The 23,848-nt window shown below is 44.9% G+C and overlaps 1 protein-coding gene across 1 annotated transcript in view; it reads right to left on the reverse strand.

Moving 5' to 3' along the window:
• LOC148474401 (uncharacterized) overlaps positions 1 to 23,848 on the reverse strand; it is a 237,928-nt gene that overhangs the window by 152,538 nt on the left and 61,542 nt on the right. Inside the window, exon 2 of the mRNA XM_088458633.1 lies at positions 16,245 to 16,319. Coding sequence (XP_088314759.1) covers positions 16,245 to 16,319 — 75 coding nt within the window. The remainder of the gene's footprint in view (positions 1 to 16,244; positions 16,320 to 23,848) is intronic.

Below are 23,848 nucleotides of genomic sequence, written 5' to 3' on the forward strand. Positions count from 1 at the left end.
GTAGGAGGGGGGTGTATTGGTGCTTGTAGTGTAGGAGGGGGGTGTATTGGTGCTTATAGTGTAGGAGGGGGGTGTATTGGTGCTTATAGTGTAGGAGGGGGGTGTCTGGGTGTTGGTGGTGTAGGAGGAGGGATGTCTGGGTGTGGGTGGTGTAGGAGGAGGGTGTATTGGTGCTTGTAGTGTAGGAGTAGAATGTCTGGGTGTGGGTGGTGTAGGAGGAGGGTGTCTGGGTGTGGGTGGTGTAGGAGGAGGGTGTCTGGGTGTGGGTGGTGTAGGAGGAGGGTGTCTGGGTGTGGGTGGTGTAGGAGGAGGGTGTCTGGGTGTGGGTGGTGTAGGAGGAGGGTGTCTGGGTGTGGGTGGTGTAGGAGGAGGGTGTCTGGGTGTGGGTGGTGTAGGAGGAGGGTGTCTGGGTGTGGGTGGTGTAGGAGGAGGGTGTCTGGGTGTGGGTGGTGTAGGAGGAGGGTGTCTGGGTGTGGGTGGTGTAGGAGGAGGGTGTCTGGGTGTGGGTGGTGTAGGAGGAGGGTGTCTGGGTGTGGGTGGTGTAGGAGGAGGGTGTCTGGGTGTGGGTGGTGTAGGAGGAGGGTGTCTGGGTGTGGGTGGTGTAGGAGGAGGGTGTCTGGGTGTGGGTGGTGTAGGAGGAGGGTGTCTGGGTGTGGGTGGTGTAGGAGGAGGGTGTCTGGGTGTGGGTGGTGTAGGAGGAGGGTGTCTGGGTGTGGGTGGTGTAGGAGGAGGGTGTCTGGGTGTGGGTGGTGTAGGAGGAGGGTGTCTGGGTGTGGGTGGTGTAGGAGGAGGGTGTCTGGGTGTGGGTGGTGTAGGAGGAGGGTGTCTGGGTGTGGGTGGTGTAGGAGGAGGGTGTCTGGGTGTGGGTGGTGTAGGAGGAGGGTGTCTGGGTGTGGGTGGTGTAGGAGGAGGGTGTCTGGGTGTGGGTGGTGTAGGAGGAGGGTGTCTGGGTGTGGGTGGTGTAGGAGGAGGGTGTCTGGGTGTGGGTGGTGTAGGAGGAGGGTGTCTGGGTGTGGGTGGTATAGGAGGAGGCTGTCTGGGTGTCGGTGGTGTAGGAGGAGAATGTCTGGGTGTGGGTAGTATAGGAGGGTGTCTGGGTGTGGGTGGTGTAGGAGGAGGGTGTCTGGGTGTGGGCGGTGTAGGAGGAGGGTGTCCGGGTGTTGGCGGTGTAGGAGGAGGGTGTCCGGGTGTTGGCGGTGTAGGAGGAGGGTGTCCGGGTGTTGGCGGTGTAGGAGGAGGGTGTCTGGGTGTTGGCGGTGTAGGAGGAGGGTGTCTGGGTGTTGGCGGTGTTTAGGGGGGGGTGTCTGAATGCTTCTGGGGTGTTGATAGTAAATGAAGGAGTGTGTCTGTGTACTGCTGGGATGTTGGTAATGAAGTGCAGCAGACATATTAGTAGTGTATGACAGTGGGTGCTGCAGGAGTATTGGTAGTGAATGAGGAGGGTTGTGTCTGGGCTGTGCGTTGGTGGTGAATGAGGGGAGTGTTTGGGTGCTGATGGGTTGTTGGGAATGAATGAATGACTGTGTGCGTGCAGGTTGGGGGGCACCAGTCACTATTTAACCTTTAGGTGCCTCTTATGAACTTGCGCCTCTGACACTAGTCATCTCCAACCTATTCAAATCAGGAACAGAATGTCACCTCAAGCCAGTGCATTGGTTGCCTCCCTTCTCTGACATAATTGCGGCAACTGACCGGTAGATTACAATGCAAGTACAGGCCCTATTTATACTTTGTGACAATCACAAATATACTGCATGTTACACTGTCCTTTTGGTGTTGCAACATGTTAATCATTTGTACATTGCATTGTTGAATATTAAAATGTTCAAGGTGACTGAGGCTTCCCAGCCATTGTTTCACACTCATATAGTTGAAACATAATCTGTTACTTTTCAAGGTGATAAAAATTGTGCTGAATTTGGCACTTTGTCCATGTCATATATTGTAAAGTAAACACTATAAGGAAGGCTATTCATGCATTTGACTGGGCAGCTACCAATCAGCCACATCAACATTAAGGATGTGCAGGCTCGGATAGGTTCGAGTTTGCACGTGGAGTTCGGATTTTTCCCTCCAAAAAAACGGAACTCAGAACGAGGCAAAACGTCATCTTACATGGACGAACATCATCATTCCTGGTCTTTTGTCCAGGAATGATGATGTTCGTCCATGTAAGATGACGTTTTGCCTCGTTCTGAGTTCCGTTTTTTTGGAGGGAAAAATCCGAACTCCACGTGCAAACTCGAACCTATCCGAGCCTGCACATCCCTAATCAACATACATAAACTGAGTTATGTGACTGCACACCCGCTCTCTGAAGCTGACCACACGATTTGGACGAATCGTGAGGACAAATAGTGTAAAATATGGCCAAATCCTCAGTAAATCGTGAGTCACCACTCACGATCACGATGCGATGCACGTCCCCGTTGGTCGCACAACGCATAGTCAGATCTGCCGTGCAGTAGATCTGACAATCTAGGAGGCGATACACTGTGAAAGTCTGGATGCAGGAGAGATCGTACGAAGATTGGACACCAAATTGTGTGCAGATCGTGTGCAGAGCTGCCGGGGAGAGTTTCAAGGGAAATCGTACACAAATCGTACACATCGGCTGATCATGTGCAGATCGCCATGTGTGTGGCCAGCATGACACTGACTGTGCCACCACTGTGAGAGAAGGAGGATGATGGAGGAGAGGATGTGGCCGGGCTATGAGGGAAGAGAGATGATGGAGGCTGTGAGGGAAGGATGATGGAGGAGAGGATAAGGTGTGAGGGAAAAGGAGGATCAGTAACTGATAGATCAAATCTGCAGCCTAGGGCTTGGGCGACCACCAACCCTCCTTATTGGGGCATAGCCTGAGCAATCATGGACAACTTTGAGATGTACCCAGCTCCTCCCAGTACTTTCAGCTTCATGACACTGTGGAATTAGAACATCAACTCATTTGGACTGTAAAGAAGATGCAGAGGTCTATGCTCTCTTGGAGAGAGATAGTGTGGATGGAGATAAAGTACCAACCAATCAGCTCCTATCGTGTTTCAAACAAAATGGCAGGAGCTGATTGGTTGGTACTTTATATCCATTCACTTTCTCTCTCTCCAGGGCTTAGTACATGTGGTACCCCCATAGTTATGGGGTTGCCCCTTAGTAAATTAGGGAGACACTCAGATCTTCTGTGGTCCCTGTCAGTTTTTATTTTTTTATTTTTACATAAGTTAATACAGCACTATGGATCCCATAGAAAAAGTGACCTTTTACTGACCCTGCTTCCCCTGGACCATACTGAGCATGTGCAAACAGGGAGGTAGAAAATGCCCCTTGGTCAGCAACCCATTTTTGTGGGAAAATCCCACCCCATTAATTGGTAGCCTGGGTGTCCAGGCAGAGATCCTTGTAGGTGGCCTGTTGCTGGGGGTCCAATGTCCACTCATAGAAGCCGGACCGACAGAGAGGAGAGAGATGTGAAGGTTTTAAAAGAGCAAGCCCTGAGTAGAGAGAGTGAGGTGTGAGGATCTTTCTGTGGAGTGCTCTTGGTTCTGTGGAATATGGGGACAGTGTATTCACCCCTTGATTGCCCTGGATTACAACTACTGTACTCTGTAGCAGAGAGGAGTACCCCACTGGAGTGTTATACCAAGCCCCTGCAAGTGCCTTACAGTGGATTATAAATACTGTACTCCGCAGCAGAAGAAGAGTACACCGCTGGATTGCTATACCAAGTCGCTACATGTGCCTCAGGTGTAATTACTCCCACCCTGGAGGCTAAAGAACCCTGCTGAGCCTGCCCCTGCAAGACCCCCTAGAGTAATCAACACCTGTACCTGTACTTGTCAGCCACTGCACCCAGAGAAGACTGTTGCTGCCTGGTAGAGCCGTAGGACCCCTTATGCTGTGGGCTGCCCGAAGACACGGAAGATCGGCGCGGAGGAGCTGCCTGCGGGATCAAGGGGAAGGAGCCCGCACCACGACAGGACCACCAGCGCTGACCAGAGGGGACGCCCACATGGAGCAAGGCTACACTGGGAGGACCCGAGGACAGCTTGCAAGGGAAAAGACAACCCCAAAGGAAAAGGCTCAAGGACCAATGGGCTGCAGTAACTTCTCTGCCAGACAGCTCTGAGAAGGGGAATTTCCCCTGCAAGCATCCCTGTGTACTGACATCTGAGGACTGCTTCTTGGAGTTCTGGTGCGGTGCTTAGCATCCCGGAGCTCCACTGGATATCGGAGGAGGAATCGGTATGAAATACCAACGGCAGCGCCTGGCCGACAGATTAGCAGAGCCCGGCAGCGTAAGCCCGACAGCGCTGGAAATCCCGATCGTCGCTAAGGTAAGTATATAGTAACCTAGCCTCCTAACCCTCCTTAGGGGTGCCTAACCCTAACCTCCCCCCAGGTGCTGTCGAAACCGAATAATTGGGTAAGACAGAATCTGTTTGGCAATCAGGAAAACCTGCATGACGCCATCTTGTGAATGGCAGCAAGACTCCATTTTAGAAAAGAAAGCTTACACAAGCGCCATTTTGTCAAAAATACATAGTACACAATCCACAGTGCAAGACTGATAAAAGTAGCAATTTTGCTACTCACAACGCAAAGTTGCTAAAAAGTACCTACCTACCGACGGTGTTTAGCAGACATAAAATAACTTTCCAACACAATTAAAATCACCACAGATTTATATTTGAGCAGTAGCAAAGTAGTGGTGTTTTCCCTGCATTCACATTAATACATACGCGATGTAGCAAAAAGTAGCAAATTAGTGGTGTTTTCCCTGCACTTCATGTTAAACATAGGACAACGCAAAATAGCGATTTAGACGCACAGCCAGCTTTTTAGTGACCTTTCCCAAACCCATACTGGCATGCTCACACACATACACAGAAGCCTTTCCAACTTAGTGCTGGTCGCTAAGTGCCCCACAGACCCTCAAACGCACAACGCAATTTAGTGTCATTTCTCCCCGCATACACATTTAAAAGCAATGGTCCCGCAGCGCAAAAGGAATGATTATTACTTGGTTTAATCGCAATGTCAGCATATAAAGAAATGAATGTTTTCTGTAACTATGGCTTAGTAAATGGCAATTGGACCATGATTGGTGCCGTACTGATCTACTCTGTTCCCACAGCGTTCTGGTGGCATCGGTGAGAAGATCAGAACATGCGGCTATGAAATATGAATGTTAGAGAGAATAACTTCTTGAAATGTTGTATGCCATAGTTAGATTAGATTTATTATGCAGCGGGAAGGTGAACACAATCAGGCCGTTAGAGGCTGGGTTGTGTCTTTGCACTGACCTATGAATTGTACCGTAACGGAAGAAGCAAGAAGAGGAACCAATGAGAACCTGCCAATGTATTCTATTGTATTGCTTATCCCAGTACGGGTATATATGTGAGTGCTCTGAAACAAGATGCCAGTCTGCAGTGTTCCTGTTATGCTGTTCGACGGAGGTCTCATTATTGATGCCGATATCTGGTCCCAGAGCGCACGCGTATGTATTGACTGTACCTTATGACCTAATGTTTGTACAATTTATTTTGCGCTCATTGTTAGATCATAGCGTGGTAACATCTGTACTTTTACCTGAATAATAATCTTTAGCGCGTTGGACCGCTTTTCAACTGTCTTAGAGTTTTATTAATGGTATAATTAAACACAGCGCTAATTAGCGACATCTTGTGGTTTTAGAAGGTATAGGCAGGTTTTGTCTTAGAGGTTCTAGGCAGGTGAATCTTAGAGGTTTATAGGCAGGAATGTACTAAAGGTTTATTTACGATTCAACAGTGCCTAACCCTAACCCCCCCTTCCCCGCTGCCTAAACCTAAGTCCCACGGGGGGGTGCCTTACCCTAAGTCCCCCCTGGGGGTGCCTAACCCTAACTCCCCCCCGGGTGCCCTAAACCTAACCCTCTCCCCCCGCGGCTGTCTGCTCGCGGCGCCCGGCATCCCTTGGATCGGAGAAATGTCAGGCGTCTACATCTAGACAACCGGCATTTCACCCTCGCCAGGATATGACAGTCGGGAATCCGGCTGCCGGTATTAAGGCAGCCGGTTTCCCGATTGTATACCTCGGAGGAGGCTGAACAGCCACAGCAAGGGGTGAGATAACAACAAAGACTCCCTGTAACTGCTCCTTCCCCTGCCCTGCTCCTAGCCATACCCCTGTCAATAGTTAATCACCCTGCCGGGACCCCCCTTTTTCCCCTCCACTGGGCCCAGAGGTAGTTTGGGATCCTGCTTCACTAGTTACACTACCCCTAATTAGATTGGGGATTAGAAAGTTGTTTTGGGGGCAGGTCAGGTCCTTAGTTTGTATTATCCAGCTGTGTGTGGGACGTTAGGAATAGATTGCCCTCTCCTTTTGCTGTTCTTAGAGGTCTCATTGAAGTCCGGGACAATTAGTCTGCTGGTTTGTGCAACAGGGGGGGAAGTAAAGGATAGGTTACCCCTTCTGTTCCCCAAGAGTCATATTGGTGGTTATTTCTCTCCTGCGAACCTCCAGCTCATGCCTGGGAGGGGACGTGATTTATTTGTGTCGGCTCATGTCTGATGCAATCATATGGGATGTCAACTGTTGCTGTGAATCTAATGCAATCTGTATATATTCTTGCTGATGTTTTTATTAAACACTGATCTCTCAAGGCACTGTGCATTTTTGCTGTTAAATATTGTCAATGCTGATTATTGTTTTTCTTGCCATGAAATGTTTGCGTATTCGCTGGTATTAGTGTTAATGCAGATTGTCTTTAATGCACTACTTGTTGCCGGGATCAACTTAAAAGTTAGTTCATGCTAACGTATATTCATCCTGGCCGGCGCCTAATTTGTTGCTGTCGTTTCTCAGAACAATGTGTATATTTGCTGTGAATCTTTTATCTTGTCAATTTCTGTGGTGCAATGTATATTTAAATGTCTATTTAACCCTGTGTAACCCCGGCTGGCAATTCTGGTGGTAATAATTTGAGGCCCTGATTCAGAGGCGCTCACTATTTGCGAGCGCTCGCTCTGAATCAGGGTGGGCCATTTTTTTTTTCACCGGCCTCCAGGCTGCTCGCTAAGCTGTGGGTGACCACCCACAGCTTTACCAGGCGGCCTGGTGATGGCCGACCATCGGGCTTGCAACGAGACCCTTGTGGTAGGGTCTCATCCACTGCAAGCCCCAGTGAACTTCCTGCTCTAATAGAGCAGGAAGTTCACTACTGACATCACTGGTGATGTCAGTAGGGCCGCCCACAAATGGCAGGAGTTCCTTCAGGAACGCAGACGTTTGTCCAGTCACCCCCCCTGCACGCCTACAAAACGAGACGAGCTGTCAATCACAATCGACAGCCGCACCGTCTTGTAGTGAGTCCCGCTGCGGAACAAAATTCACTCGCTACGGGACTCACACACACGCAGTGTGCACTGCCCGGCCATCGACCCGCTTGCAAATGCTATGTGCTTGCGAGCGGGTCTGAATCAGGCCCTTTGTTAATTAGCCGATGTACTACTGCTCTGAGCATAGCCTATGTACAGTTGTTATCGTTTTCTCAGCGAAAGTTGGAATATTAGCACAGACTGTATTTCATTGCTATAACCTGCTGGTGCACTACTGATACAAGCTTGGCCTGCATGTTTTCCTCACGTTTCCCAGCAAAGGCCTTCGTGCTAACAAAGGACGGTATCACATTGTTACAATTCACTGGTCAAACATACCACGGTTTCATATACCTTTATTTGCCAGTTGGGGTCACCGGTAGAGGATAGGGAGGTATTAAGTAGATATCTTGATATTGAAATGTGCAAAATGTTATCCTGATAATTGTAAACATATTTTTAAGTGAATTGTTGTTTACTTATTGGTAATAATAAAATTGTGTTGTACCCCCCTTCCTGACTGGTCACTGTGTCTGCAAAAAGGGGAATATCAGGCTTGCCTCTCTGTCACGGTGTCCTATCTTAGCTACGGGGAAATCAGCCACTGAAGCATACTGAACACACCTGAACCTGGTGCTAGTGGTGCAGCACTGTACAAACTTTCAGAGCATCACATACAGAGACCCAGCAGAGCACATAAAACTCTGTCCTATGTTAAGTAGTTAATAATAATAATACTACTACTACTAAGTATGATGCTACATTGGTTTTGAGAGCTGATGTTTCAAGGTAGATGGGAGTGGGGTGGGGGGGGTGACTGGGTTGCAGTTCATGGTGTTGTTGTGAGAAGGGACACTTAAGGGTAGATTTTAAACCAGACAAGCGGTGGTGTTGCCCTTAGCAACCAATCAGATTATGTTTAGAATTTTCTACTGTGAAATATAGAAAGGATAGCTAGGATCTGATTTCTGCTGTGTCCCGATCTCTGTGGCCTGCAGTGATCGGGTAGCCGGCACCGCATCTTCTCCTGGCGCGGCTGCCCGCTATAGCTACTGTGTGGTCCACTCCCTCCTCCCAGCGCTGCGGCGGTCCAGCTACCCATCCCATCCGGGCGGCTGATTCTGTATCCCTGGCCGTCCTGTCCAGCCGCTCCTCCCGGTGCTGCGGTGGCCCAGCCACCCTTCTCATCCGGGAGGCTGGTTGGTGTGTATATATATATTTTTTTTATATTTTACAATTTTGTCTTTTTAATTTTAACATTGATGTCATTTTATTTTTATTATGGCGGTCCTGTATCCATCAAGATTCTATATGGGGCCTCTGATTAGGGATAGGGGACCTCAGGCCCTGATTCAGAGCCGGACGCTCGCTCGCTCTGAATCAGGGCCGACCCTCACACTTTTTGGAGCGGCCAAAATGATGGTCGCGATGGTCAAGACCATCGCGACCATCGGGCTTGCGACGAGACCCTTGCGGTAGGGTCTCGCTGCCGCAAGCCCTGGAGTGCATTTGGCTCTATCAGAGCCAAAAGCACTCCCACTGACATCACTAGTGATGTCAGTTGGGCCGGCCCCAGACGGTAGGTGTTCCCATGGGAACGCCTCCGTCTGGGCAGCCACGCCCCCGGCGCGCCCACCAAAGGGGGCGTGCTGTCAATCACCATCGACAGCACGCCCCCTTTGGTGCGAGACCCATAACGACGGCTTGGCCGTCGTTATCCGGGTCTCGCACATGCGCATGATGGAGCCGCCTCCGTCATGCGCATGCGCACTTGGGCAACATCGACCCGCTTGCGAGCGGGTCTGAATCAGGCCCTCATTCAGACCCGGAAGCTAAGCTGCACTCGCATCAAAAAGGGGCCGGGTATTCTCATAGCACGTATATATAGAACAGGAGAGTACTAGCGCACCAAGAAAATTAGGAGATATGAAATGCAAGCGAGCTGCCGTTTGGGATAACTGACTAAGGGCCTGATTCAGAGCCGTTCGCTATTTGTGGTCGTTCGTTCAAAAACAAGGGGTGGCTATTCAAATGATCCGTTCGCAAATTGTAGTCTGTTCCCACCTCTAAGTCTGAACGAGCGAGCAAAACATACGCTCGTTTATTTGATAAAAACGCCCCCTGGCCACACACACCATACGTCATGTCCGCTATTTATTAGATTAATCGAGTACATCGTACAGCGTATGAACTGCTCGCTATTCTTGTGGTTGGTGTTTTCAACCGCTATTTTGCGAGCAGTTCTGAGTTAAAAAAAACCAAGTGCCGTGGTCAATGACGCTGCTGTATTAATTATGCACTCCCTTAAAACGCCCGTTTTGACCTTTAAGCACGCCTGCGTTCGGATCTCCACTCCCCATTTTCAAGCACCTTCCCCTGTTACCACCCACATACGCCTCATTCTGTCACTCAAAATAGCAGGCCCTCTCTATATTGCGTACCAACGATTTTCGGCCGCACTGACTGGTTCGCGCATGCGTACTAAAAACCGTACGCATGCGCAGATGTGCGAACATCGCTCGGAACGAGCGTACTGCCGCTAGCGAGTGGCTCTGAATGAGGGCCTAAATCCCTAAATAGTAGAGGAAAGAGAATAAACTGCGCTCACCTGGCACGTAGCAATGTCTATATAGTGTAAGATATCAAACTTTTGAGCTAATCCCACCTCTACCTAGATATTGTATGAAAACAATAGGTTTGCAAAGCCCCACCGAAACACTGCAAATGATATATTGTAAAAGTAAATTTAATACCAAAAGGGCTAAACCATAAAAATCAGAAAAACTGCACATGCACACAATTGCATATCCTACCAAAATATCAAGAATTGAATCAATTATTGCTGAAAATATACATGAGATATACATATGCAAAGAAGGAGCTGGTGGATATTGGATATCAGACTGAGGAAATTGTGCTAATGTAAATGATGCAATCCACTGTAAATTCACAGTCCCAAAATAGATCTGGATGCTGTGTATCAGTCTTGTAAATCAAAAAGCGGCGTCCCGCTGTATGAATGGAAAAGTCTGTGACCAATGTAGGGTATGATGCCCGGGGTGGTCTTCTTGGGGATAGGTGTACGGTGTAATACCGGGGAGATGTGGCCTCCTGGCAAAGCATGATCCACTCGCAGTGTAAGTATCGGCAGCTGCCTGAATGAACAAGCAGCCTCCGACCTTGTGCACCGGGGATGACGCTGATATTCAAGGGAGACAGCCCGGCGCCACCGCTCGCTAGAGTAGCGTGCCGCGTGTCTCCCCTGTACCCGGGGACTTACCTGTCTCACCCTGGGAAGCACCGCTCCTTTCCCTGCCGTCTCTGTTCCTCCAGACCGCGAAGTTTGATTGTAGTCCTGTTCGTGAGGTAGTCACATGACCAATTGGCTATCATGTGACCGTGGTAATGATTCAGTCCGGATAACTTGATTAGCAATGCGTACACTGGTTATGGCAGCCACAAAAAACACAGCAAGTAGACTGGATGTAGGAGTGAACTCCGACGCGTTTCTGCCTGAATGGCCTTTATCAAGGAGTAAATGGTATTGTTGCTTCTAGGGTTAAGTAGTGGAGAACCCTCTCTCTGATTGGTCATATCCGCAGTGGGAGGGTCTTGTAGTTCTTTTATAAAACGGAATTACAATGAAATCAGTATGCGATCTTCCTAAATTAAATCACATGTCATGGATGTAATAAATTAATTGAAATAAAGTAAATTCAATTACAATCTAGTACGTTGTAAGTGACTCAGAGCAGGTTTGTATACAGCAATCATATGTAACACATACATTGCCCTAATGGACTATGGTACTACATATTGTGTTCCAAAAATAGATAGCCCCATACCGGCATAGGTATGATAAGAATAATATCGATGTAGCCTACATCATAATATCGATGTATCCAAAATATGATGTCAATAGCTCACTAAAGATATAGATGCACGTGAAGATATTCCTCCTATGTTCCATATGTAAGTGGTCATTGGAAATACATATATATACTAAGTGCTCGATGGTAAAAATTGATAGTGTAAGTGATGGTATCCGAATCATCACTATGTGGGGTGTCCATTATCTGATTATGAGCAATTGATGGCATTATAATGCCCCTTATTTCCACTGGCTGTAAAATAAATCTTTAGTTCCTTTTTTTTACATACGATGAATTTAATTTCGTTGTCCAAATTATGTCCTCGAGGGGTAAAGGTCTTAAATTCATATATCCATTCAAGTTCTTTGGTGTTAATCCTATAATGGAAATTGCCACCTCTCCAGTTGTGTATTACTTTTTCCAGACCCAGGAATTTAAGTGATTTCGGATCGCTATTATGATGGATTAAGAAATGATTTGATAAATTGTGCTCCTCCACTCCTCTTTTAATATTCCTAATGTGCTCACTAATGCGGGTCTTCAGAGGTCTAGTAGTCCTGCCTATGTACTGTTTTTTGCAACTACATTCTAGCATGTAAATGACCCCTTTAGTACTACATGTTATCATACTCTTAATCTGATATTCCTTTCCTGTTGTGCATGACAAGAAAGTCACGATGGGCTTCGTAGATCTATAGCCGTGGTTAGTACAGCCAAGGCATGTACCACAGTGGTAAAAACCGTTGTTGTTTACATTGTCTAGGGTGATTTGTTTAAATTGCTTTGGTGGAATATGGTAATCTACTATTTTCTTTCTTAAATCCGGTGCTTTGTTGTAAATAATTCTTGGGTTTGGAGGTAGGTGCTTGGCCAGTATGTCATCACCGAATAATATCGGCCAATGTTTGTTCAGGATACGCCTGCCTTATTTAGCTTGTTTCGAATACTGTGTAATGAAAAGGAACTCATCTTTAAATTTAGTCTGTCTCGTGTCGGTATTTTTATCTTTCAGTAGATCTTCTCTATAGCTACTTTCCACCTCATCAAATGCCTTAAATACAAGAAATTGTGCTGCTAGATGTTGACCTTGTGTCCTATAATCACTTACTTTAGAACAGTTCCTCCTCAATCTCATGAACTGTCCTTTGGGGATAGTATTAAGCCAATTAGGGTGGTGCCAACTGGTGGCTAATTTAAAAAAGAAGTAGATGTGAACAGTTTTATAAGTGTTAGTGTATATCTTCCCTTTCTCAATAAATATACTGAGATCTAGGAATTCCACCTTTTCCTTACGGTAATTGGCTGTGAAAACTAATTGATTATCATTCTCATTGAGCGTGGTCAGAAATTGTTTCAGTGTGGCTTCGTCCCCCCGCCAAATGAAGAAGACATCATCTATATACAGTCAGGTGCATAAATATTGGGACATTGACAGAATTTTCATATTTTGGACTCTATTCACCACCAGAATGGCTTTGAAATGAAACAAACAAGATGTGCTTTAACTGCAGACTTTCAGATTTAATTTGAGGGTAATCCAAATCAGGTGAACAGTGTAGGAATTACAATGGTTTCTATATGTGCCTCCAACTTTTTAAGGGGCCAAAAGTAATGGGACAAACTAAACAATCCTAAATCTAACTTTCACTGTTTAATACTTTGTTGCAAATCCTTTGCAGGCAATTACAGCCTGAAGTCTGGAACGCATAGACATCACCAGACGTTGGGTTTCATCCCTGGTGATGCTCTGCCAGGCCTCTACTGCAAATGTCATCAGTTCCTACTTGTTCTTGGGGTATTTTCCCTTCAGTTTTGTCTTCATCAAGTGAAATGCATGCTCAATCGGATTCAGGTCAGGGGATTGACTTGGTCATTGCATAACATTCCACTTTTTAGCCTTAAAAAACTCTTTGGTTGCTTTTGCAGTATGCTTCGGGTCATTGTCCATCTGCACTATGAAGCGCCGTCTAATGAGTTCTGAAGCATTTGACTGAATATGAGCATATAATATTGCCCGAAACACTTCAGAATTCATTCTGCTGCTTTTGTGAGCAGTCACATCATCAATAAATACAAGGGAACCAGTTCCATTGGCAGCCATACATGCCCACGCCAAGACACTACCACCACCATGCTTCACTGATGAGGTGGTATGTTTTGGATCATGAGCAGTTCCTTTCCTTCTCCATACTCTTCTCTTCCCATCACTCTGGTACAAGTTGATCTTTGTCTCATCTGTCCATAGGATGTTGTTCCAGAACTGTAATGGCTTTTTTAGATGTTGTTTGGCAAACTCTAATCTGGTCTTCCTGTTTTTGTGGCTCACTAATGGTTTACATCTTGTGGTGAACCCTCTATATTCACTCTTGTGAAGTCTTCTCTTGATTGTTGACTTTGACACATAAACACCTACCTCCTGTGTTCTTGATTTGGCCAACTGTTGTGAAAGGGTTTTTCTTCACCAGGGAAATAATTCTTATGTCATCCACCACAGCTGTTTTCCATGGTCTTCTGGGTCTTTCAGGGTTGCTGAGCTCTCCGGTGCGTTCTTTCTTTTTAAGAATGTTCCAACCACACCTAATGTTTTTGCCATCTCTCTGATGGGTTTGTTTTGATTTTTCAGCCTAATGATGGCTTGCTTCATTGATACTGACAGCTCTTTGGATCTCATATTGAGAGTTGACAGCAACTGATTCCAAATGCATTACCACTCTTTGTCAGTCCCATCCATATGCCATCACACTCTTCCATAAGCCCTTATATACCATCAGCCAATCTCAAGGCCCCATATATGCCATCAGATCCATTCAAATATGCCATCATACACATTAAAATATGCCATCAGACCTCGCTTCCTCCACAGACCCCACCCCCATTTAGGGAGGCTTCAGAAATTTCTCAGGCTGGTTTTTCATTCCAATCCGCCCCTGCCCAAGTCACATGTCTGGAAATACAGGATGGTTCCAGCGCTTTCTATGATCTATCCTTTAAATTTGTTTGATGTTGTCCTCGATGTATTCAGAGATATGTAAAAACAGAATGTAGATTTAAATATCTACACAAAGCTCTATATTAAACCGACGGACATCGGTTTTAAAATACAAATGTTCAAGGCTTCCATCACACCCCATTCAAGGTGAGTATACTACTTTACCTTGTAGGACTTTGTATTGGGTTTACTGATTTGCACTATGGAAGCTTGTCATATGTGTGTTCCCCCATCTATGGAGCGACCCAAAAGGTATCCAGATCTATGTTGCATTTTGCAACCACCGCAGGACCACGGTGAAAATTGTGTCCTACGCCTATCACCCACCGGTAAATGGTGAGTGCATTTATTTCTCTTTTTTGTTACGGTATTATAAGATATTGCCATTCTGTTTTTTTACATATCTCTGAATACATCGAGAACACCATCAAACAAATTTATAGATCATAGAAAGCGCTGGAACCATCCTGTATTTCCATAACTGTCTTTTGGGGGGTATTGTTGAAAGGCTCCTACCGTTCCAAGCTGCACATCTGGATCTACCAATGGATCGAACGGGGAAATTGGCACCAGTCTCACGCATCCCAAGTCACATGTCTGCCAAGGTGGCGGAGATTGCACCTTGGTCGCTATGGTCAATGGGCTGCTTTTAACACCTATTCTGTGCACTTTATACAGAAAGAAGCTCTTTTAGGTCATTTTTGACCATTGTAATAAAACAATTAAAGGGAAACAGCAATACAAACTCTTCTAAAGCAACCTGCTCTCAGCTGTAAAAAGTTTACATAAAATTGGGTCATTCTAATGTTTTCCTAGGCAGAACACTGAAGCAATGTGTTTGTTACTTTCTTTACATGCTATTTTAGCTGGCCCAACAATCCTACAAAAGTAGGAGCAACATGCTTTTGTGAGGAGAGATCCAAAAATTAAAAATGCAAAGTGTGCACCTATTGCATGTAAAGCATGCTTACACAAAGTAAAAAGCACTCAGGATGTTTCCAGTTTGTATCAATTCAAACCAGCATAAAATATTTTGTATACATCTATTATTTATTTATTTGTAAAAAACAATAAGAATCTACAGTATGTGATCTAAAACTAAGTTTAGTTCCCTTGAGTACTTTTTAAATACATGAACACTATAGGTGCATACACACACAACGATTTTTTGAACGATTATCGATATCGTTTATCGTTCAATCGTTGAAAAAATCGTTCACTTTCTGAGTTAAAATGATGAACGATTATCATTCATGTGCGTTCAAGTTTGTAGTTCAGTCAGACTGACCAACTCAACGATTTTCAGTAAGGGAATATGCAAAAACAGTTTGTAGTTCAAAAAAAAATCGTTCATTACATTTAGTAAATGAGCGATTTTAGTAAACGATTTTCGTTCATTTTTCCCTTGGAAAAGTTAACGAAAATAGTTTACTAAAATCGTTCCTTTACTAAATCATTGTGTGTGTATGCAGCTTATATCCTTGTTGGCTAAGATCACTTTAAATTTCTGCACCAATGCTTTCATTGGTCATCCTTCTGAAGAAACTGTTAATTGTTAGCAGATAAACATGTCAACAGCTATACAAATTGGAACATGGAATTGTTTTATCCAGTCTACATCAGACTTCAAATGGGAATTACTATAGAGCTACTTTTCACTCACCTTTTGCTGCTCCGGCACTGCCATTATACTAAAGCTGCATCTCATTGGGCAAATATGGTGAAAATAAATTAACTGGAATTAAAACTTTTATAGTGTTTATGTTACAACAGTCATGGCAAAAAGATCTGCTGGCATGGACAATCCTTGCTTGCCTCCTCACCACATCAGCCCTTAAAGGACACACTTTAGAGAAGCATCTGGTGAAATGTGAAAAGTGGAACATGCACATTGAACCTGTTAGAACGTAGGCACATGAAAACAGCTCATGAAAGGTTTACATCTAAAAGCTTTATTTTATTTTGCAAGTGTTTGTACAAACTGGAGAGAAAGAAAAAATACAAGAGCACAACACTGACCTTCTTTTGTCTTCTTGTGCTCTCCTTTTTCTTTCTGCAAAGAGCGTTCCAGCCTTGAACGATGCTCGTACACCACTTAAAGAGAAACAAAAAAGAGAATTGTTATATTGTGTGATAATTATACAGGACTATCAAACTGTTAGGGTGTTGCTGGACTACATCTCCCAGAATGTTCAGTAAGCCTGAGCCAGTATGCCCTTTTCCTTATATAAAGTGAAGCATCTCAGCAACTGTTCCACCATAATGTGCTAATATGGCCATGTGTTAGTTCTTTCGGTTGATTAGACAGAATGGAAAATCCTGATGGTGAATTACATCTATCGCAGTGTGGTTATCTGTCAAACAAGGAACAGAAACCAGAACAGACAATAGGGGTCATTCAGATCCGCTCGTGAGCGGCAGTACGCTCGCAAGCGGGTCGATGTCCCCCACTGCGCATGCGCACGACGGAGGGAGCTCCGTCGTGCGCATGCGCGAGACCCAGAGAGCAACGGGCTCTCCATCGCTCCGGGTCTCACACCAAAGGGGGCGTACTGTCAATCGGGGGCGTGCTGTCAATGTTGATTGACAGCACGCCCCCTTTCGTGGGCGTGCCTGCCAGACGGAGGCGTTCCCATGGGAACGCCTACCGTCTGAAGCCGGCCCCACTGACATCACTAGTGATGTCAGTGGGAGTGATTTTGGCTCTGATAGAGCCAAAATCACTCCAGGGCTTGCGGCAGCGAGACCCTATCGTAGTGTCTCCGTCGCAAGCCCGATGGTCGCGATGGTCTTGACGATCGCGACCATCATCATGGACGCTCCCATAACAGGTAGGAGGGCCCTGATTTAGAGCGAGCGCTCTGGTCAGAGCGTTCAGCTCTGAATCGGGCCCAATGTGTGCACAGATACCCCTTTGTGAGACCACAATCCTTACAGGAGCTTAGCTGCTGGAACAGCACATCTCAACAATTGTGTTATCAACATTGGACTTCTGTACTTTTGCAAATGGATTAGCTATGACTAGCGTCTAAACTGGTACATCGATCCTGGGCCATTAGAGTCTGCAGTTCTCTCCTATGCTTAGTGGCTGTGTTGTGATAACTGCTGGAACACAAGAAGGGAACCTCCACCTAAGTTCTAATTGATTCCAAAGCAATGCTATCAAAAGCAATTAATTTATAATTGATAGTTAACAATACAGCAGACAAGTCATGTTAAAGAGACTATTATAATTTTAACCCCAGTTGGCATTAATTACAAACAGTATACCTCCTGTTCAGTAAATAGTCAGAGATCCCCCAATACCTGAAAAAGAAAGCCAGATTGCTTGAAATCATACTAAATCAAGGGGCTCTTTTGCTCCTTAAAAGTTTGATATGATCACCTACAGTTGGAATGACTACTCTTGACAAGGGACCCAACTATGTATTCTCCTTCTGGAGTGCCCACTATCAGCAAGATCGATTAGATTAGCATCGATCGATAGATTGATAGATAGATCTGCGTGGAACTTGTGTGTGTTCTACCCATGATTGAGTGGCTTTCACCTCGGCACTCCAGTTTATTTCCACATTCCAAGAACATGCTGGTAGGTCAATTGGCTACCGACTAAAGTGTGTGCATGTTTTCTAAAGCCTAATTCAGGGATGTACGTAAAATAGATATTTATGTACAACTCCAATGTTTGCAGATATGCACATGCGCAGATCTATTTCTGCGATGTTGCTCGCAGTGCCCCAAAAGCCGCAGCACAATTGACATGCTGCTGGCGTTTGGAGGATGTGGCGACGGGGCGCCAGCAGTGAGCATTCCTGAAAATGGGGGCGTCAGCCATGTTTTCTGAAAGTGCCAAAGGCAGGACCCTGTAGTGTGATTTACCCAGACATCATGAGTAACCGGAGGGTTACTCAGATATCCAATGTTCACACAGCTGATCCGATACTGTGTCTTTGGACACAGCAGCAGATCAGAGAAGCCAACATTTACAAACTGTCACACAATCGCAAAGATGCAGCAGCTGACACAATAGTGTCCATCTCTGAATCCGCCCCTTACATCCAAATTGGCAGAGACTCCTGCGAATTGGAAATTTTCTCTGTACAGCGATGCATAATTGGTGCCGTTATGTACTAACAATCAAGGTTGGGGGAAAAAAAAAAAAGTGCTTCACCAACCTATATTTATAGTAACTTTGGTTGATAATTTTGACCAAACTGTCCAACAATCATACATAGGAGGTACAATGCAATTTCTTTTGGAAAGGATTTAATTGGGTCTGAGGAGTGGAAATAGAAGAACAAGATTTACTAAAATATACAAAAGTTGAATAGGTTAGGTCAATGTTTGTCCTGGAAGTGCAGGCAGCAATGCAAACACTGGAGATGATTTTTGGGCTTCCTCCAAAAACAACCAGCTTGATACAAATTTCGCAATTCTTTAGTTTCTACTTGTTCACTGTGCAGAATTGCAGGTTTGTGACAGGTGCAGGAACCATTAAGCTGGGTACACACCTAAAATATATATCTGCAGATGATGATTGTTCATACACACTGAACAACCATCATCTGCCATCTGGCTGCGGGTCTCTCTTGTCTGGGGGGGGGGTTGCATCACACTCCCCTCACTGCGACCTCTGCAGCAAGTGTACAGGCAGTCAGCTGACCGTCCGTACACACAGCACGAAGGACAGATATATCTGCAGATATACAGTCAGGTGCATAAATATTGGGACATTGACAGAATTTTCGTATTTTGGACTTTATTCACCACCACAATGGCTTTGAAATGAAACAAACAAGATGTGCTTTAACTGCAGACTTTCAGATTTAATTTGAGGGTAATTACATCCAAATTAGGTGAACGGTGTAGGAATTACAACGGTTTCTATATGTGCCTCCCACTTTTTAAGGGGCCAAAAGTAATGGGACTATCAACTCAAAAGCTATTTCATGGACAGGTGTGGGCTATTCCCTCGTTATTTCATTATCAATTAAGCAGGTAAAAGGTCTGGAGTTGATTCTAGGTGTGACATTTACATTTGGAATTAGTTGCTGTCGACTCTCAATACGAGATCCAAAGAGCTGTCACTCTCAGTGAAGCAAGCCATCATTAGGCTGAAAAATCAAAACAAACCCATCAGAGAGATAGCAAAAACATTAGGTGTGGCCAAATCAACTGTTTGGAACATTCATAAAAAGAAAGAACGCACCGGAGAGCTCAGCAACACCAATAGACCCGGAAGACCACGGAAAACAACTGTGGTGGATGACAGAAGAATTATTTCCCTGGTGAAGAAAAACCCCTTCACAACAGTTGGCTCTCCAGGAGGTAGGTGTATATGTGTCAAAGTCAACAATTAAGAGAAGACTTCACAAGAGTGAATATAGAGGGTTCACCACAAGATGTAAACCATTGATGAGCCTCAAAAACAGGAAGACCAGATTAGAGCTTTCCAAACAACATCTAAAAATGCCATTACAGTTCTGGAACAACATCCTATGGACAGATGAGACAAAGATCAACTTGTACCAGAGTGACGGGAAGAGAAGAGAAGGAAAGGAACTGCTCATGATCCAAAACATACCACCTCATCAGTGAAGCATGGTGGTGGTAGTGTCATGGCGTGGGCATGTATGGCTGCCAATGGAACTGGTTCCCTTGTATTTATTGATGATGTGACTGCTGACAAAAGCAGCAGAATGAATTCTGAAGTGTTTCGGGCAATATTATATGCTCATATTCAGTCAAATGCTTCAGGACTCATTGGATGGCGCTTCACAGTGCAGATGGACAATGACCCGAAGCATACAGCAAAAGCAACCAAAGAGTTTTTTAAGGCTAAAAAGTGGAATGTTATGCAATGGCCAAGTCAATCCCCTGACCTGAATCCGATTGAGCATGCATTTCACTTGATGAAGACAAAACTGAAGGGAAAATGCCCCAAGAACAAGTAGGAACTGAAGACATTTGCAGTAAAGGCCTGGCAGAGCATCACCAGGGATGAAACCCAGCGTCTGGTGACGTCTATGCGTTCCAGACTTCAGGCTGTAATTGCCTGCAAAGGATTTGCAACAAAGTATTAAAAAGTGAAAGTTAGATTTAGGATTGTTTAGTTTGTCCCATTACTTTTGGCCCCTTAAAAAGTGGGAGGCACATATAGAAACCGCTGTAATTCCTACACCGTTCACCTGATTTGGATGTAATTACCCTCAAATTAAATCTGAAAGTCTGCAGTTAAAGCACATCTGGTTTGTTTCATTTCAAAGCCATTGTGGTGTTGAATAGAGGCCAAAATATGAAAATTCTGTCAATGTCCCAATATTTATGCACCTGACTGTATCTGCCATCGGGAGTGCAGCACAGCCAATGCAATAGGTCTGTGAACGACGTTGTTCACAGATATATAGCTGGTACATACTGACCAACGGGCACACAATATATTGGCCAATAAATTCATCGGCCAATATATTTGTCAGTGTGCACCCAGCTTTAGCCTTGCACATCTGTTTGATGTAATGCAGTCTCAGGAGAAGTGAATGTAGAAATTGGTGAGAGTAGTTGTTGTAGAGCGGTTGATAGTTGTTGAAAAATTAATAGCATTAATATTTCTGCAGGTTTTAGGAGGTTTGGTTGATTTCAATGACATTGTGTTTGACGTAATGGAAGTGAGTGTGCAGGTGATAAGGTTTCTGCCTAAACAACTGCCAGAAAAGTCTAAAAGGCTGTTGTATTTGAGGAGATGGTATTTGGGTGATATGTACTTATTAATGTTTGGCAATATCATTCCTTTACGCAGGGCTGAATGAGTTAAACTACATACTGCAGTCATAGATCACATGAAACTTGTTCTAGTCAGCCCTGGCTGATGGGAATGAGGAAAAAGAACTGTGAGAAATCAGGACCATATGACATATCTCTGGAATGATAAACTGCTGACTTTACAACTAAACAGGGAGTTGCCAGCTAAAACCCTGCTTTCTCTGAACGATGGGCCTGATTCAGAGACAGACGCAATGACGATTTTTACACAGATCAAGCGATTATATGTGCATTGGCGAACGCTGCACTGCGCACGCGCAGCGATTGCATTACGATCACGCACGCACAGAGGAACCACTCACAAAGTGGGTGGCAGGTAGTCAACGTTTGGGGGTGGCAACAGGGGGGAGGTGGTTAGAAAAACGCAGGCGTGTCTGACCGTTTAAACGCTGTCTCGTGAGCCTGCATAAATTATCCATTGTGATCTCCTGTGCAGCATCAGAGCTCTCTGAGTGTCAGGAGAGCTGCAGTGTTTGTGGCTGGTCAGACTTAACTTACATGCAGTGTGACTGCCTGATGTGCGTCGATGGTACCAATGTCTGTGCTGTTGCACGTCGTCCTATGGATATTACAAGGCAGCAGTGGGTGTCCCTATGCGCGGCTATGCTTTGGAAGGCATTAAGATATCTTAACATCTGCGATCCGTCAGAGTATGCAGTTGCGTTTACATTACCGTCCATCTCTGAATTAGGCCCATGAACAAAACCAGATTTTGTGGATAGCTTAGTGGTTTGCAGTCCGTTACTTGTGTATATATTGGGCTTGTGACTGCCAGTGCCATCATTTCAAGACAAAGTGGCTGATTCTGTGTCGCAAGCTGCTGCATCAGCAATAATGTCTCTTGACGTAGGAGAGTATGTGACTTGCTAATGCTAGTATAAGCCCTTCCCCTTATTTACAACAGTGTATCTGAATGCACAATGACTAAGACTCCCACCCACTTTGGGCGTCTTCAGTCACAACCATCAAAAGCACCATCACAACTTACAGCAGCTGCATGCTACAGTAGGGGCAGAATCTCTGCCAGAGTATGGCCTTCAATCTACACAATTACATTTCTGAGTCTGTAACCACTCCTGCAATAACATTTCTGAGTCTGTAACCACTCCTGCAATACTCCCATAACACACCCATCAGACAGAAGATCCATGCACGTCCGATAGGCGTTCCTAAGCAGTGACTGGGAAGTGGATTTCGTTGGCGGGTGTGCCAGTGTCAAGGACTGCTACGGAAGACGCAGTTCCACTGGCACCAGCGGCCACGTACCGTCAGACATTCTAAACAATAGGATTGCTCTAAAGTCCGATGGAGCCGATGATGTCCGTTCGATGGTGCGACTATTTGCGCAACGCAGCGGATTACATCCACAATGGGTGGGCGTCTCAGTAGACAGCACATCGACTGTGACATTCGCATGAATTTGCAGTCTCACTGAATTAGCATCCACCTCTAAATCAAGGCCCCAGGTTACTTAATCTGCGCCTATACACCGTGGAAGCAGAAATTCCAAGGGATAAATAAATATTCACGAGGAGACAGCCTATCAGTTTACCAGGAACTAGAGACACCCCTGAGGCAATTTTGGTATAGCCTATAAAATGGCTCCCTCCACAATAGTAAGATGGGTATATCTTTAACACCAGTCAGTGAATGGCACTACACATATAAAGGGTACATGTTTGACTTCATTGTAGTCTTTTTTATATAGTATTTTGGAAAGATTTAATGACTTAAACCAATATTTTGTCATTTGTAATGCAGCCAAGTAATGTGTGCAAAGTAAAGGAGAGTTAATAATTTTAAGTGTAGAGAGGAATAAAAATCTGAAGAGGCACACTGAGACGCAACACCAAATTCTAACCGGTTAGGACTTTTGATAGTGCAGTACTGGAGTTCACCTGTAGGGGCTGCTGTCTGGACTCCCTGGACTGAATCGTTGTTTAATAGGGAATTCAGTTAAATCCTGCTTGCATAATCCATTTTTTGGCATACACTGCATGTTTTCAGGATTACCCGGGCTACACTCTATGACTATGTGTTGACTGCTATATTTCTACACTGAATCCTTCATTGTGGGGATCACATTGATACTTTTAAACAGAAAGGTTTTTCAATTAGAATTGACTGCTACGTATTGCAACATCTTGGATTGATTTCTTTTTCTTTTTTAGCTGTCAATTTGCTACAATTTTTTTTACATTAGGAGGCCTTCTAAGTCTTTTTATTTTACTGTTCATATATATGTATTATTTATGGTTTTCTTCTACCCTTCCTCCCTTTCATTCTATTTTTATTCTATAAGTTTTAGATTACGGATAACACTATGTATTTTACCGTTTAATAATTTTGGATATTAAATATGTGTGACCTCATAACATGGCTCTATAATATATGTTAGATATCATACAATTTCTACAGAGATACCCAGCGCGGATCATTATCATTTATTATTTGTACCTTTAAACCTGCACAGGAGGTTTTTCGGATCTGCTGCAGGGTCTCTTGGACCTGACAGGTGCTTAGATTACTCATTGGATTTAATTTATCTGTGTAATGAATATACCTGTGCACCTGTTAGATGATCTGTAATATGTAAACTTTGTGGGGTCCCAGACAGAGGGCCTGATTCAGCTTTGGGAATAGAGTGAGATTTAGCACTTCACTGATCATCTTGGTGAAACCAGTTTGCACTGCAGGTTGGGCAGATTTAAAATGTGCATAGAGATTTAGATTTGGGAGGGAGGTGTCCAAACGGACATCTAAATTATAGAGCAGTAATAAAGTTGTGCAGTATTTGTGGGCTA

This window comes from Taudactylus pleione, unplaced genomic scaffold (genome assembly GCF_031769625.1).
Source record: "Taudactylus pleione unplaced genomic scaffold, aTauple2 ptg000845l, whole genome shotgun sequence".
Lineage (NCBI taxonomy): Eukaryota > Metazoa > Chordata > Amphibia > Anura > Myobatrachidae > Taudactylus > Taudactylus pleione.